The sequence below is a fragment of the Protopterus annectens genome, chromosome 16.part0 (genome assembly GCF_019279795.1).
Source record: "Protopterus annectens isolate FY-2018-M chromosome 16.part0, PAN1.0, whole genome shotgun sequence".
Lineage (NCBI taxonomy): Eukaryota > Metazoa > Chordata > Ceratodontiformes > Protopteridae > Protopterus > Protopterus annectens.
In genome coordinates this window covers 73,939,585-73,958,087 of record NC_056750.1, presented here as the reverse complement: position 1 = coordinate 73,958,087, position 18,503 = coordinate 73,939,585, and the positions used below count along the sequence as shown (strand labels likewise).

The 18,503-nt window shown below is 39.9% G+C and overlaps 1 protein-coding gene across 1 annotated transcript in view; it reads right to left on the bottom strand.

Moving 5' to 3' along the window:
* Nucleotides 1-448: 448 nt before the first annotated feature.
* The window catches only part of LOC122790901 (cerebellin-1-like), a 790,849-nt gene continuing 772,794 nt past the window's right edge, over nucleotides 449-18,503 (bottom strand). The window contains exon 4 of the mRNA XM_044058580.1: nucleotides 449-6,028. Within this exon, the coding sequence (XP_043914515.1) occupies nucleotides 5,831-6,028 (198 nt within the window). The 3' untranslated portion in view covers nucleotides 449-5,830. The remainder of the gene's footprint in view (nucleotides 6,029-18,503) is intronic.

Here is an 18,503-nt window from a genome sequence, read left to right as displayed (position 1 = left end):
TCACATGTTCAGATGTACCACCAGGTGTAGTGATGTGCAATGGGGTTTTCAGCATGAATTAAACTGTATATTGCTGCCTGCTACCTCTCATATAAATCTGGAACTAAAGCAATAAAAGCTTCACTGTGACGGTTTCAGAAGGGAAGACTACAATCTTATTCAGCTTGAATCAATGATTATCCTGCTATGATTTTATGTTAGTATTAATATGCACAAACTGATTAGGCAAAGTGAATGTTTTCACTCAGTTAATGAGCCTACTACAAGTCAATATTGCACAAAGGAACAAGAAATTTTTCTCATGCCCACACTATCCTGTTAATAAACCCACACTGGATGCATAGACACAAACACAAACAGACATACAGAAACACAGACACATACTCACTCTCTCACACTCACACACACACACATATACACACACACACACACACACACACACACACACACACACACACACACACACACACACACACACACACACACACACACACACCTAGTGTGATGGTATAAAGACAGAGACTCATCTGTGAAGAAAAAAGATACCTTTTTCTATTTTTTGTAAGGGTCTGATAAAAAGAAGAACCAGTACAAAGATATCAGTCTGAATATGAACGTGAAGGAAGATTGGTATATTGTGATTGAATAAGACATGGGTCTTTAGCAACATATACTGACTAAGTGGGGCATAAAAACAGCACAGGCAATCAAGTTTGTTTTTTTGTGTTAGGGTCTGTGTTTGTGTCATATTATGCTGAATGATTGCTCAACAAATAATCTTTGCATTTATTCTATATGAGGAAGTCTGCAAAACATTCTGAAGCTGCCTATTTTCCATAGCATGCCACTACCCCCCCCAAGTTATAGCCTGGTGCTGTCAGATTGTTCCTGTTCTCAGTCTCCCAGTTAGTCAAAAAGCACAGATAGGAATAACTGAGCTGTGAAGAATGCAGCCACTCGTATCAATCTGTGGCATGCAGCTGCCAAACAACAGTGAGATGAGCTGTGAAGAATGCAGTCACTCATGTCAATCTGTGGCATGCAGCTGCCAAACAACAGTGAGATGATCTGCGAAGAATGCAGCCACTCATGTCAATCTGTGTGCTAAACAACAATGAGATGAGTTGTGGAGAATGCAGCCACTCGTGTCAATCTGTGTGCCAAACAACAGTGAGATGAGCTGTTAAGAATGCAGCCACTCATGTTAATCTGTGGCATGTAGCTTCCAAACAACATTGAGATGAACTGTGAAGAATGCAGCCACACGTGTCAATCTGTGGCATGCAGCTGCCAAACAACAGTGAGATTTTATTCTGTACTTGGCTTTAGGCAAATCTAAAAATTCAAGTGAGTCACAGTAATGCACCAGTATAGGAGTCGCTTCAGGTAGTTTGTAGGACCTGGGTGTAAGTTCCCTTCTTTGCAAGGAAATCTGTTTTTTATGTTCTCATGATGGGAAAAGTTATGGTATTTTTTCAATAAGGTTTGCCATAAAAGATGTACCTAAATGACTGATAATTACATTATTAGACAAAGCAAAAACAATTTATATTGATATATTGCAAAAATATATTTAAAAATTCATACCGTATTCTACACTACTGTTTTAATTTGTGAAATGTATTAGCAATCTAAATGCTGCAGGATTTCAGGAAGTGTTTAACTTTGCAATTTCTTCTTTGAAAATGGAAGAGCTAAAACATAGTAGGGGGAACATAACGACAGCAAAGACTTTGAAGTCCCCAGTATTGCTGCAGTCCTTTAATATACTCTTTTGACTGTGATAATAAATAACAGTAAATCAGCAATGGAGATCTTTATAAAACTGTTTCAGTTGTGCTCACCCCCAAGTGTTTGTTGCTGCTGTTATCTAGGAAGAAGATTGTATAGCTGTTAATTTGCATAAGACTGTGTCCTGCAGCTGACGCAAGGTGTTGCACCAGCCCATGCCTACAAGCCAACACAAAAAGGCTATAATATTTATTAAATACAATATATCCAAAATTAAAATATTAAGTTGCCAGGAGAATGTTTTCTTTTGGTATATGAACTGGTAAAACTGAGGGCCTGCTGTCTAAGTCAGTTTTATTGTACAGCCCTCAGTTATCTGAATGCTCTCATTAGAGTGTTGCAGATCAGAGATATTGAAACAGTTGTGAGGTAGAACTAGAAATACAATTTTTTGATTGGGTTATGAGATGCAGTCATAGATGTTAGAATGATTCTGACACAGGGTCTAGAAGAGAGAATGAAGCTGAAGTGAGGTCAGAGATGCTAGAACAATTGTGGGGCAGAATAAAACATATTGGAATAATTGTGAAGTGGTGTTGGAAAGATTATAAAACAGATCGCAAACACAGTGAGGCTTAAAAACTGATCCTTCCATATCTGTTTAGCTGTAATTTGCTGTTCTAATCTTGGTTTCAGCAGTCAAGCAGACATAAGTAGCTGATGGAATTCTGAAGCCTCCTACAAAATGTATATGGTTCACTTCTTAAGTAAAGAGTAGAATATTCCATTCATTCATTTATTTGTTCTCCAATACTTGCTTTAGTCTATGCAGGTCTGTTAGGAGCCACAGCCTATTGCAGCAGGCATCAGTAGACAGGATACCAGTCATCACTGAATATACATACACCAGTGCTATAAGGTAGATGTAACAAATGGGGCACCTGCCTTCAACACTGACTTTTAGGGGACACATCCTTTAAGAAAAAGGTTGAATCACTGAATACACATACACCAGTGCTATAAGGTAGACATAACAAATGGGGCACCTGTCTCCAACACTGACCTTTAGGGGACACATCCTTTAAGAAAAACTGGAATTACTGAATACAACTGTCTGTCAAAACATTATTTTAAAGGTAGAAACTACTTTAACAGTTTATAAGCTGCTTATAACCAGCCACTTAATGACAGTCTGTAAACTGTTAAATTATTCTTTAAAAGGTTTGGCAAGTTACAAGCTGTCATTATGCAATCATGATTCCCTTAGACAACAGAAGGGTACCAAATGGTTATGTTGTTCAGGATGCCAAATACCTTTGTTACAGCTCTGACCCACAGACACTCAGGCATACTTACTAGCCATCTGGAGTATCACAGTTCATCTCCCGTATATCTTTGGAGATGTGAGAAGTAACTAGGAACCCCAGGAAAAAAAGCTTTAGACACAATGAGCACAAGGACAGCATGTTTACTGCACGCTGAAGGTCTCTCAGACAGGAAATGAAATGGGGAGACGAGCATTGTGGGGCAGCACACTCTGCTGTATTAGTAGAATATTTTTGTTTGTTTGAATCATAATATGAATGTACATTTTGTTTTAAACTTTTTCCAAGACAGTGGTTATTAAAAAGGCTCCCATCTGAAATGTGTATTGATGATATGTTAGCTACATTTCTGTTTCAGGTCTGGTGAAGATGTACCCAGTTATCTCAATTCACAGTGTGTAGTTCAGCCTCGGTGCCCCTTGTCTAAGTGTGCCTAATAAAATTCTAAGCTAATTTCATACCACTGTTCCAAGGCTAACAGACCATTTAATAAATAAGGGACTGATAAAGCTGGTTTATTTTTACATTTTCCTGCTAAATGTAACAGAAATAATGCTGTATATATATAACTCATTTGGGAGAACCTTTAGGACACCAGGACCATTCTGTGATTCTTCCAGTCCTTACATGAAGAACGTTCTTGCTTTCATCTACTCCACAAGATTATCTTGTGTGATAAATTAGTAGAGTGAGTCTTAAAACAAGCAGAGGTACATAAATAACAAAAGTATTCTTTCCTTCCAGAAACCTCCATAACTGAATCGCTTCGACACTTATTTCCTGGTTAAAAAAATCAGTGTTGGTAAGATTAATACATAAACAATTGCAGTGTAATGTTGTAATGCTGTTACATAGTTATATACAGCTACAACATTTCTGTTAGATGTTCTCTGAAGCATTCTGATACAGTTAAGGCAGAAGGCCATCTGTGAAAGATAGGCCTTCTGTCACTCATGTTTCTGCAAAGCAGCTGAGTGCATAGGCTTGTGTTCTGGTAGAGAGGCACACAAGATACTCTTTGTCCACCCCTCCCAAGAGAAGAAGCTGGCTAGCAGTAACCCAGTGAGTAACAGAAATGTTTTACATGAGCTAGAGTCTGCAAATGTGGGCTTGATTCCATTAGCCTCTGCTTACAGAATATATGACTCAGGGCAAGTCAGTTGGGCAAATCAAACATCATGGGTTACCCATGAAAATGTGTAATATAACTTAGCTTGAGTTTGACAGTTCAAGTAAACGTTAAATACCAGTCTACAGCAGACTTTTTGTAATACACTCCCAAGGCTTCTGCATTAGTGGTGACCTCTTTGATGCCACATAATAGCAAACATTGTAATACTGTAACTATAAAAAGATGGTTAAGTCGTGATTATTCAAGTTTAGAGCTAGGATCATGCTACTAAGGTAGTAGACGCTCTCAATTTTTATAAGGTGGTAGGCAATTCCACAAGCATAGGCTCCTGTAATCTGCTAAATTCCATACAGCTGATTATTTTATTCTGGAATTACGAGGGACTACCCACAGTTTTAGCCAGCAGACTATGGCTCTCTCCCATTCTGAGGATTCAGAGATTTGTTTATTTATTTATCTATTGAGGGGAAAGAGACAGCACCTTGAGAGCAAAATATAAAACCATACAGCCAATTCAACTTTATCTCAGTTTATGTATATTTAGAATGTTCTCTGGGTATTATTCATTTTACCAACATTCCTCTGGTGGGAACAATGTAACAATTTCATGACCTCCTGCCTGAAATCATTCTTCTATACCACTAGAATTAAGATATAACCCTGCTGTCTTTGTTAGCAGAAGACTAATACTGAAACTGGCCCTTTACTACCTTTTCTGCAGAACAGCTTTGCAGTGAACCAGAAATATATTGGTAACAAATAGGTTCCTGCTTATTCCCAAAGACAAATCCGTTGTTAGTTTCAGTAATATACACTTTCTTTAGGATAAACCTTACTCTACATCCACACAAGAAAATCAGAGATGAAAATATGTTTTGAGACTTAGCACGTCTGCAACTGTTGCCCCTGGATAAACTCATTTTGTTTTACCAAAACCATAATCAGAAAATGAAGACTGATTTCTCCATTGCTCTGCAGGCAGCAACAGGTGAATAATCATATTGGAGAGACAGATACCTCACTTGTCAGAAAAACATGATTATATTTGTCTAAAAATGTGCTGTTTGCTCATAGAAGAAATGTTGTCTCACTAATGGGATCAAAACAAGTAGAGTTAGTAAGCAAACTCTGGCTGGTTCCATTAGTGACGAGTATAGCACACAAAATGTATTGACTTGTGCACCTCATAAACATCCTGTCTTGGTCAAGAATCCTAATCCTGTCACAGCTATTGATTTTCAAGCTCCATTGGTGATATCTTAAAATGGCAGGCCTGGTTAAGGTTGGGAGCACTCAGCACTTACGACAGAAACCAGTTCATTGTAGATTACATCAGCCTTCTTGATGAAACATATTATTCACAAGTGCAATAGATGATTTCTGGTCAAGACATTACTAATAGATTTCAATTTTGCATTCCTCTGTAGATGATTTCTGGTTAAGACATTACTAACATTTCAATTTTCCATTCCTCTGCAAGGCCTGTAGTCATGAGGGAGAAGCTGTCTGATTGTTAGTCCTTTTTGGCTGCAAGTGTCTTTTTTCAATGAAGGCATGAAGGAAGTTATTATGTATTTTACAAGATTTTTGCAAGGGAGTGGGACTGTCTTAGAGGCATTGGATTCCACCAAATATTTTTCATTTAAAGAGGAAAGACCAGAAATCCAGAGAAAGTTGAGAATTTCCAGCCTCCCATGAGGTTACCTCGCTCCAGCTTTAAGTATACTCGGTCTCCTTTCTCCATCTGGATTAGTACAGCATTAGTGGCAGCTTCTCTGGTCACATCCTGGTCTCCAGCAAAAGCTGAGATGACTGACCACCCATTCAGAACTAAGCTCACCTGTTGATCAAAATGAAAATAAGTTTAGTATATTCCAAAATAATACAGTAAATAATTAACAGTGCTTATCTAATTAGAATGCAGAAAAGGCTAGCAAATCACTCCCAAGTTATAGGACTATGACACAGACAAGCCTTCAGTGTCATGTGCTCTCTCTCTCTCTCTCTCCCCATTGTATTTCTACTAAATTTATTGGTTCAGCTTAGAGAGTAAGACAGAAATATGCACACAGCCAGCCAACATTAGAAATAAAAGACAAGTTTTCTACTTTTCCTCTAAATGTTTGGGGCTTTTTCTCCATACTGGTAATTGGGGGTGCTTGATTTGTCCTCCACTCTGACTTTATGCAATAATCCAAAGTCATGGGATTAGCTGAGTCAGCCAGCTGTGCATGTGAACATGTTACTTATTCAAAACAAAAACATAACTAAAATATAATGCATCAGGGCTTCTCTCTCCAACGGCTGCAATGTGAACAACAATTGCTTCATGAAAGTATTACCTAATGGTCCAATCTTTTATATCGTTGGATGGAATTCAATATGTTTTGAATACTACAAGCTTAAAACTGGAGTGCCAAAATCAGACTGTACTACTGTCAGGCTTATCATAGTAAGTGATACCTTGTTGTTGCAAAAAGCGGGAGCCGGAGTAAGTGGGACTGGGAAAACAAAATAAAAACAATCAGAGAGGTGATGGAAAGCCATAAGACAGTGGCACTGGGATTGCAGAAGAAGTGAGATAGGATAGCAAAGTATGGGAGTGAGATGGGATAGAGAACTATGGGAGTGAGGTGGGATAAAAAGTACGGGAGTGAGATGGGATATGGGATAGACAGTATGGGGAGTGGGATGGGATGGAGAAGTATGGGAGTGAGGTGGGATAAAGAAGTGTGGGAGTGGGATGGGACAGAGAAGTGTGGGGAGTGGGATGGGATAGAGAAGTGTGGGAGTGGGGTGAGATAGAGAAGTATGGGAGTGGGGTAGGATAGAGAAGTATGGGAGTGGGGTGGGATAGAGAAGTGTGGGGAGTGGGATGGGATAGAGAAGTGTGGGGAGTGGGATGGGATAGAGAAGTGTGGGAGTGGGATGGGACAGAGAAGTGTGGGGAGTCGGATGGGATAGAGAAGTATGGGAGTGGGATGGGATAGAGAAGTGTGGGAGTGGGGTGGGATAGAGAAGTGTGGGAGTGGGATGGGATACAGAAGTATGGGGAGTGGGATAGAAAATTATGGGAGTGAGAGCTCATTAAGAGCGTACAGCCTTCATCCTCTGAACTGACTGCCCAACCTTCATTGACTTTATGATTTTCTGGTAAATCTCTGAGTATTACAGCCAGTAATGCCAGCCATTAGAACTTCTTCGTTCTTGTTGTTGAAATTACATATCAGTGCAAGGCTTGTTGTTCTGTTAAATTTTAAATGAATTAGAGAAGTCTGCCACTTATTTGTCTCTGATTTTGCAGGACATCTGATTTGTTTTAATATTTATACCTTGTTCCAATGTCTTTTTTTCCAATGGTAAATCACAGAAGATTATTATGGTTGTAATTAGAATTTCATTGTTCTTATTGTTCAGAAAATGCACGGTCATATAACACTTTTTGTACTGCTAACATTTTAAGTGAATTATAGCTGCCTGGCACTTAAGACTCTGACATGTTAGTGAACTGTTAACTGTAGTCAAAAGTACAGGTGTTGACACCTTTCGCCTCCATTTGCCTACTGTGTGACTTTGAGCAAATGACTTAACCAGACAGTGCTCATGGGTCATCCATGAAAAGGAATTTCTTTTTCTCGCTCTTGGCTGCTGTGTATTCGGAGCTCCGGTGTTCTTACATACTCTAGTCAACCTACCTGTCCCGAATTAGGGTTTGGGAACCTGCCCTACCTGAAGACCTCAAAACAGTAGTTTAAAGTAAAACTCCTGCTGTCTCTTCCTAAGAAAGGAATAGAGGCTAACTTCTCCCTGAACTCTTCCCCTCAAGGATACAAGAAACTAGTCAACCTACCTGTCCCGAATTAGGGTTTGGGAACCTGCCCTACCTGAAGACCTCAAAACAGTAGTTTAACGTAAAACTCCTGCTGTCTCTTCCTAAGAAAGGAATAGAGGCTAACTTCTCCCTGAACTCTTCCCCTCAAGGATACAAGAAACTAGTCAACCTACCTGTCCCGAATTAGGGTTTGGGAACCTGCCCTACCTGAAGACCTCAAAACAGTAGTTTAAAGTAAAACTCCTGCTGTCTCTTCCTAAGAAGGAATAGAGGCTAACTTCTCCCTGAACTCTTCCCCCCAAGGATACAAGAAACTAGTCAACCTACCTGTCCCGAATTAGGGTTTGGGAACCTGCCCTACCTGAAGACTTCAAAACAGTAGTTTAAAGTAAAACTCCTGCTGTCTCTTCCTAAGAAAGGAATAGAGGCTAACTTCTCCCTAAACTCTTCTCCTCAGGGATACAAGAAAGTATGTTATTTACTGTATGCTAATCTATCTGTTGTACATAATAGGTGTATATGTACCGTCCCCTGCCAGGATGACCAGCAGCCTACTCCTCTCTACTTTTTTACCTCCATCCCCTCCCTCTTGAAGCCTCTGTACTTGACTGCACTATTTCCTTGTCCTCCTATCTCCCTCCAGGAGCTACCGTAGCAGTATAGGTTTTATCTACTAGATGGTACCCTTCTCTGGTTACTTTCCTTGTACATCCACCTACTGCTTCATATTAGACATTCTCAGTGAATAGTGTTTCCTTACTTTCTTTCTTGTAGCTCCACTGTACCCCTTCTAACTCACCACTACAATTCACTTAGCTACCTTCCTCCTCACACTTCCACATAAGTCTACTCCCACCTTTACTCTCCTCTATCTTCACTTACCCTCAGTAGTCAGTATTTCACTGATTGTTTTCACTGATATCTTTTTTTCATCCTTCACCTGGTTCTTCCTGCTCCGTTCGCCCTGCGGGCTCACTCCGCTCCCCTGCCCTACCCCCAAATCCCACTCACCCCCAGTGCACCTAGCCTTATAACTCTCTAACCACTCCCACCTCACCATAATCCAATCCCATCCCACATCTTGTTAAGTATCTCCTATCCTACAATACTCTTCCTAATTAACTTCATACTCTTGCCTACTTCCTCTTCACCCTTTACTTCTTCAGCACTATGCCTACTTATCCTATATCAACTCACCTTAAACCCCTACCACTACTCTTACTTCTGCCTTTCCTTTTCCTTCCTTATATCCTAACTGTCTACGAACATCTTAGCTTCACTAACTTCCAGCTATACACAAAAGATACTAACCCATTATCCTCATCACCTACTCTTAAACACATCAACATTACGTCTGTAACTAATTACCTCCTCCCAAAGTATCATAGAGTCATCCACATTAGTTATAAACTACAAAAAGTCAAAAAAGCACATAACATATTGAATCTTACTCTAATTCACAAACAAAGACTACACCTTTACCTCCTACTTGATGGTGACATTCATCCCAATCCTGGCCCATCCTCTTTTAGACCAGCTAACCCAGAGGAACCCTCTCCCTCTCCCTTTCATACCCCTACTAGGCCTCCTAACTCCCTCTTCATATCTCATTTAAACATATGAAGTGTCAATAACAAAGTAACTCACCTTCATGCCTTACTGGATGTATATAACTTTGACATTCTCTGCCTATCCGAAACATGGTTAAAACCAACAACCCAAGACTATGAAATCACCCCTCCTGGGTATAGAATTATAAGAATGGATCGCCCTAACAAAAAGGGAGGGGGAGTAGCAGTATTATACAAAGCAGGCCTTCAAGTTACACCACTTGATTCACACCCACCTTTTGATGGCAATGCTGAAGTTCTTATTACTAAGCTTCAGCTTAATATTAGTAAGGCCATCTACATTATATGCTCATACCTTCCTCCAGGTAATAACATCACCTCCCTTGAATATATCCTTAGCTGGCTATCCACTAACTACCCACAAGAAACCATTCTCCTAGGCGACTTTAATATATACTGGAATACCTGTAATTCCAATAACCCATCTAACCACATAAACCTTTATGGCTTCTCCCAAACTATCACTTCACCTACTCGTATCCATAAACCTAATAACAAAGAATCCACCCTAGATTGGCTTCTTATAAATACTCTACCCACATCATATATGACAGGTATCCTACCAGCAGACATTAGTGATCACTCACTAACTTACATAATTCGACATAAGACCAATATTAACAGTCCCTCAACTTTTAAAACATCTCATTGCAATAAACATTTTAACCCAGAACACTTCCAGAATGAACTGAGTGTATGCAACTGGTCACCTTTAAAACATCTGCAACTAGATGAAGCAGTGGCATACTTATGAACTGAGTGTATGCAACTGGTCATCTTTAAAACACCTGCAACTAGATGAAGCAGTGGCATACTTATGAACTGAGTGTATGCAACTGGTCATCTTTAAAACACCTTGCACTAGATGAAGCAGTGGCATACTTATGAACTGAGTGTATGCAACTGGTCATCTTTAAAACACCTGCAACTAGATGAAGCAGTGGCACACTTATGAACTGAGTGTATGCAACTGGTCATCTTTAAAACACCTGCAACTAGATGAAGCAGTGGCATACTTATGAACTGAGTGTATGCAACTGGTCATCTTTAAAACACCTGCAACTAGATGAAGCAGTGGCATACTTATGAACTGAGTGCATGCAACTGGTCATCTTTAAAACACCTGCAACTAGATGAAGCAGTGGCATACTTATGAACTGAGTGTATGCAACTGGTCATCTTTAAAACAATTGCAACTAGATGAAGCAGTGGCATACCTATGAACTGAGTGTATGTAACTGGTCACCTTTAAAACACCTCCCACTAGATGAAGCAGTGGCATACTTATGAACTGAGTGTATGCAACTGGTCATCCTTAAAACACCTGCAACTAGATGAAGCAGTGGCATACTTATGAACTGAGTGTATGCAACTGGTCATCTTTAAAACACCTGCAACTAGATGAAGCAGTGGCATACTTATGAACTAAGTGTATGCAACTGGTCATCTTTAAAACACCTCCCACTAGATGAAGCAGTGGCATACTTATGAACTGAGTGTATGCAACTGGTCACCTTTAAAACACCTCCCACTAGATGAAGCAGTGGCATACTTATGAACTGAGTGTATGCAACTGGTCATCTTTAAAACACCTGCAACTAGATGAAGCAGTGGCATACTTATGAACTGAGTGTATGCGACTGGTCACCTTTAAAACACCTGCAACTAGATGAAGCAGTGGCATACTTATGAACTGAGTGTATGCAACTGGTCACCTTAAAAATACCCCCCACTAGATGAAGCAGTGGCATACCTATGAACTGAGTGTATGCAACTGGTCATCTTTAAAACACCTGCAACTAGATGAAGCAGTGGCATACTTATGAACTGAGTGTATGCAACTGGTCATCTTTAAAACACCTGCAACTAGATGAAGCAGTGGCATACCTATGAACTGAGTGTATGTAACTGGTCACCTTTAAAACACCTCCCACTAGATGAAGCAGTGGCATACTTATGAACTGAGTGTATGCAACTGGTCATCATTAAAACGCCTGCAACTAGATGAAGCAGTGGCATACTTATGAACTGTGTGTATGCAACTGGTCATCTTTAAAACACCTGCAACTAGATGAAGCAGTGGCATACTTATGAACTGAGTGTATGCAACTGGTCATCTTTAAAACACCTCCCACTAGATGAAGCAGTGGCATACTTATGAACTGAGTGTATGCAACTGGTCATCTTTAAAACACCTCCCACTAGATGAAGCAGTGGCATACTTATGAACTGAGTGTATGTAACTGGTCACCTTTAAAACACCTCCCACTAGATGAAGCAGTGGCATACTTATGAACTGAGTGTATGTAACTGGTCACCTTTAAAACACCTCCCACTAGATGAAGCAGTGGCACACTTATGAACTGAGTGTATGCAACTGGTCATCTTTAAAATAGATGAAGCAGTGGCATACTTCAACTCTAAGTTCCTTGAAATCTTGGATTTCCATGCCCCTTTTCGTACTCGAAGGAGCACTACCAAAACTGCACCTTGGCTTACAAATAAAACTAAGCAAAAGATTCTACTAAGAAACAAATTTTGGGCCAAATGGCGTTCCTCTAAAACCCCATCAGATGAGCTAAAATTTAAACAACTTAGAAACTCAGCTAAAACATCTATACTACTGGACAAAAAAAACTTCTTCTTTCAGCTCCAACACTCCAACCAACAAAGTCCACAAAAATTGTGGTCAGGAATCAATAGACTACTACATCCCGGCAACTCTAAAACACCTACCCCCTCTGGAATCAGCACCAATACTCCCAAACTAATCGCTGATTCCTTCAATACCTTCTTCACAGAAGCTATCCAGTCACTTGCTAACTCTCTACCTCCTGTATCCTCTAATCTTTCTTCATCATTAAAGAACCCACCACCCACTTTCCAACTCCAACCTGTGCCTACATCCCTTATCTGTACTCTCCTTCAAAAGCTTAAACCCTCTACCCCCTCTGCCGACCTCTTACCTGCTAAGTATCTTCAAATAGCAGCAAAATTTATTGCTTACCCTATCTCTATAATTAATAGAACCATCACTGAAGGCACCATCCCATCCATCTGGAAAATCTCACATATAATTCCCCTACACAAAGGTGGTAACTCAACAGAACTTTCTAACTACCGTCCAATTGCCCTACTCTCTCCCATAGCTAAAATCTTGGAAAAGTGCATCCATCATCAACTGCTAGACCATCTCCTCCAAAATAACCTTTTAGCTAACTCGCAACATGGCTTTTGACCTTACCACAGCACCACTACAGCCCTCCTATCATTCTCTGACCATATTAACAAGAACCGTAACCATAACACCCTGTCCTCTGCTATCTTCATAGATCTTTCAAAAGCATTTGATATGGTTAACCATCACCTTCTACTGAATATACTTAAGTCCCTTTCACTTGATAGTCAAGCTCTACAGTGGTTCAAGTCCTACTTACACAACAGGCAACAGGCAGTACTCTGGAACAACACTCTATCTTCCCACCTTCCTGTCTCTCTTGGTGTACCCCAAGGTTCTATTCTGGGCCCTCTTCTATTCTCTATCTTTATAAATGATCTGTCTACTAGCACCCCACATGCTGTATTCATTCAATACGCAGATGACTCTACCTTAATTTCCTCAGCTACTTAATCATCTGAACTACAGTCACTCACCCAAAATGTCTTTGAACTTGTCGAAGATTGTTTTTTACAGCGTTGCCTCCTCCTTAACCCTAAAAAGACTAAACTTCTACTGTTTTCTCCCACACTCAAGTCCCCCCACTTTACTTTACTATTAAATCTAAAAATAGTACAGTTATATCCCCTGACATTACCACTAAACTCTTGGGAGTGACAATTGACCACAGCCTTAACTCTGATACTCATATTAACACCACAATAAAATCAGTTAACTGAAAACTTGGCTCCCTCTATAGAATTAAACCTTTCCTTACTCCCATAGCAAGAACTTCTATTGCCCACACCCACCTCATCTCAATACTCTTTTATGCATCCCCTATATATACTAATCTATCAAAAAGCAACCTCAACAAGCTGTCAATCGCCTACAACAACATTGCCAGATTTACTACAGGTTCTCCTGTTAGATCCCACCACTGCCAAAATCTGAAACAACTGGGTTGGCTGGAACTACAGAACCATATTCTACTTCACCAACTAACTATTACCCATAAAACCCTGTATCATCCAAGTAACACACCAGTTCTCCAAAGTCTAATCTGCCCATATAAAAATCTTACAAACCTATGCTCTGCAAACAAACTACTGATCTCTACTCAAAAATATAACAATAAAGCAGGAGAACCCCTCTTCACTAACACTGTAGGTAAAAGCTGGAACCTACTTCCTGGTGAACTTACATCTCTTTCTTCAACTTCACTATTTAAAAAGAAACTTAAATCATACCTTACAACTCACTGGCTATGTCCCTGTACTAACCCTGACTAATGTATCTCCCACTGCTAGTCTTGCCCAACATCTTTTTTTTTACTATATCTCTCTTTCTGCAACTTTAAGTCCACTACCATTTAGGCTGACTTACTGTAACTAGGAACAACTGAATTGGCCATCCTACTGTCTTATCAACAACTTACTACCCTACACCTTCATAGGTTCACAGATTAATACTAAGCTAACTGCCTTTGCAAGCCATTTTAAGCCTAGCCAATTATCCCTTGTGAGATTCATACTCTGCACCTTGTGTTTGTAAGGCAAACACCTTAACCATTAGGCCACCCCCTCAACCCCAATTCTTCCAATCCCATTTTAACTGCTTTGTTCTCTTATTCCTGCTCATCACTTTGCTTTGTGTGTCTACCACATACTTCTAAATCCTTCTCCCTCTTCTCATAGCACAAAAAAAACAAAACATTTTTATATGTTTTTGTTACCTTGGAACACGTTATCATCTCACAAGATTCCTGTAATTAATGTTTAATGAACTGTTTGTGTAAGTCTTCTATGTAGAGCTTTTCTCCCCGGGCCTCTACTGAAAATGGACATATATCCAGCTAGACTAGCCCGGTCAACAAATGTAAAATAAAAATAAAAATAAACACTTTACCTGGTTAATGAATAGATAAAATAAAATAATAATGAAACTTTGTCCCTTTTGTGGCCTTTGCTCACTCCCCATTACTTTTGGTTTTGTCTATGATTCTTGGGTAAAGAAGTTGAGTTGTATCTTTGGTCTGTCCCTTGTAAAATGTGTGGCTTTCAGTACACTGTTGTGGATGTTGGTTATTGAATAATGACAGGCATGCAAGTTACAGACATTGTAGCCTTCAGAAAAATGCTTGCTAATGTAAAGTTTATTTTAGCAGCTTTCTAAGTGTATAAGAGAAGCATTTTAAATCTGTTCCTGATTTTGGGGCTTTGGTATTCTTGAGTTAAGAAGTTGAGAGTGTGAAGGGAATTGCAGTGGTTTGCACTGCATGGTTCTGGCAGCAGCAAGCTGAAATACATTTTTGTGCCATTATTTATGTAGCGTTGTCGTCTTACAGTAAGATGTTGTCCTGTTCGATTCTCAGCTAGAGCGTCTTTTGTGTGGAGACATGCGTGAATGGGCGTACCTTCGTTGAAGATTGTGCATCAGGGCTGGCAACTCGGCACGTACAAAATCTACTGCCAATCATTAGTGGACCGGAGTTCCGTTGTGGCGACCCCTAACCAGGAAAACCGAAAGACAACAACATTTATTCACTTTCTCTCAAGCAGATATCTGAAGTGTGCATCAGTTACAAGTGTGTGTCTGTGTTTGTGCTTGCTTGTATGCAGAGGGCATAATTCTCAACTGTCATTGCTGTCACTGATTTGTTCCTCATATTTGTGGTCTGTTTCTCATAATATTTGCAACTTTCTGCTGTAGTGTTCTGGAATGTAGTTACTAAATAATGACAAACATGAGTTTCAGACTGCATATTCTTTAGAAAATGCTTGTTAGTGCAAAACATGTTATAATAAATATTTGACATATGCTCCTGATTTTAGGTGTTTGTCTGTGATGCTTGAGGTAAGAGGTTGGGAGGGCATGCAGGTGCAATGGGTTGCATTGTACAATTCTCATTTGTTCATTCATTTGACTGCAAGCAAACATCTGAGGTGCATGAAGTCATACAAGGGTTTGTAACTGATGGTCACGCGTGTGTGTGTGTGTGTGTGTGTGTGTGTGTGTGTGTGTGTGTGTAACACTTCGTTCCTGCATGCCAGAGTGGGTATAGTGTGATAGAATGCATTCATTGATTGTAGTAAACAGGAGCAATCATGTGGGCCATGTTCTTTGAGTACAGTCCATGGTTACCTTGGTTTGTTGATGGTTGACAGTGTGTTTATTATTACGCTTTGAATAAACTGGACAGCGTGATGTCTATGGGTTTAATGTTAATATTTTAACTATGAATGCATTTTTAATTAGCTTGTTTTTTGCAGGACACATGGAGATGTGAAATGCCTTTTGTTGGCCTACACAAACACACAGTAGCAACCAATTAGTACTTCATTTAATGCTATTTGACTATAATTCTCAGTACTTCTCTTGTAATTTAATGGGTTACTAGATGCATTTTCAATTAATGTGAATTTCAGGGGAAGAAAAATTTACTGATGCTAATGTTGTGTCTTTCGGCTTTTCCCGGTTAGGGGTCACCACAACGGAACTCCGGTCCGCTAATGATTGGCAGTAGATTTTCACATGCTGAGTTGCCAGCTCTGACGCACAACCTTCAATGAAGGTACACCCATTCACGCATGTCTCCACACAGAAGACGCTTTAGCTGAGAATCGAACAGGACAATGCTAATGCTAAGTCTATTTTCAGTGTGCAAGTAGTTTGTTTTGTTTAGCAAATGGGAGTCAGTGATTTTGCTATAAAAATGGAAGTTTTAAATAAAATCCAAATCTCTGGGGTGTAAGAAGAAAGTGGTATTACATAGGTTTACAGGTGTGTACTACACTATACAGGTTCACAGGTGTGTACTACACTACACAAGTTCATAGGTGTGTACTACACTATACAGGTTCACAGGTGTGTACTACACTATACAGGTTCATAGGTGTGTACTACACTATACAGGTTCACAGGTGTGTACTACACTATACAGGGTTAATAGGTGTGTACTACACTATACAGGTTCACAGGTGCGTACTACACTATACAGGGTTAATAGGTGTGTACTACACTATACAGGTTCACAGGTGTGTACTACACTATACAGGTTCATAGGTGTGTACTACACTATACAGGGTTAATAGGTGTGTACTACACTATACAGGTTCATAGGTGTGTACTACACTATACAGGTTCATAGGTGCGTACTACACTATACAGGGTTAATAGGTGTGCACTACACTATACAGGGTTAATAGGTGTGTACTACACTATACAGATTCATAGGTGTGTACTACACTACACAGGTTCATAGGTGTGTACTACACTATACAGGTTCATTGGTGTGTACTACACTATACAGGGTTAATAGGTGTGTACTACACTATACAGGTTCATAGGTGTGTACTACACTATACAGGTTCATAGGTGTGTACTACACTATACAGGGTTAATAGGTGTGTACTACACTATACAGGTTCATAGGTGTGTACTACACTATACAGGTTCACAGGTGTGTACTACACTATACAGGTTCACAGGTGCGTACTACACTATACAGGGTTAATAGGTGTGTACTACACTATACAGGTTCACAGGTGTGTACTACACTATACAGGTTCATAGGTGTGTACTACACTATACAGGGTTAATAGGTGTGTACTACACTATACAGGTTCATATGTGTGTACTACACTATACAGGTTCCCAGGTGTGTACTACACTATACAGGTTCATAGGTGTGTACTACACTATACAGGGTTAATAGGTGTGTACTACACTATACAGGTTCATAGGTGTGTACTACACTATACAGGGTTAATAGGTGTGTACTACACTATACAGGTTCATAGGTGTGTACTACACTATACAGGTTCGCAGGTGTGTACTACACTATACAGGTTCACAGGTGCATACTACACTATACAGGGTTAATAGGTGTGTACTACACTATACAGGTTCACAGGTGCGTACTACACTATACAGGGTTAATAGGTGTGTACTACACTATACAGGGTTAATAGGTGTGTACTACACTATACAGGTTCATAGGTGTGTACTACGCTATACAGGTTCATAGGTGTGTACTACACTATACAGGTTCACAGGTGTGTACTACACAATACAGGGTTAATAGGTGTGTACTACACTATACAGGTTCATAGGTGTGTACTACACTATACAGGTTCACAGGTGTGTACTACACTATACAGGTTCATAGGTGTGTGCTACACTATACAGGGTTAATAGGTGTGTACTACACTATACAGATTCATAGGTGTGTACTACACTATTCAGGTTCATAGGTGTGTACTACACTACACAGGTTCATAGGTGTGTACTACACTATACAGGTTCACAGGTGTGTACTACACTATACAGGTTTAATAGGTGTGTACTACACTATACAGGTTCATAGGTGTGTACTACACTATACAGGTACACAGGTGTGTACTACACTATACAGGGTTAATAGGTGTGTACTACACTATACAGGTTCATAGGTGTGTACTACACTATACAGGTTCACAGGTGTGTACTACACTATACAGGGTTAATAGGTGTTTACTACACTATACAGGTTCATAGGTGTGTACTACACTATACAGGGTTAATAGGTGTGTACTACACTACACAGGTTCATAGGTGACTACTAGGCTAATGGCCCTGGGGCCTTTACAAGCCTAGCCTATAGGATTACCCTGGCATCATGCCACCCGAACTTAGTTCACAGTGCCTCTGTCGA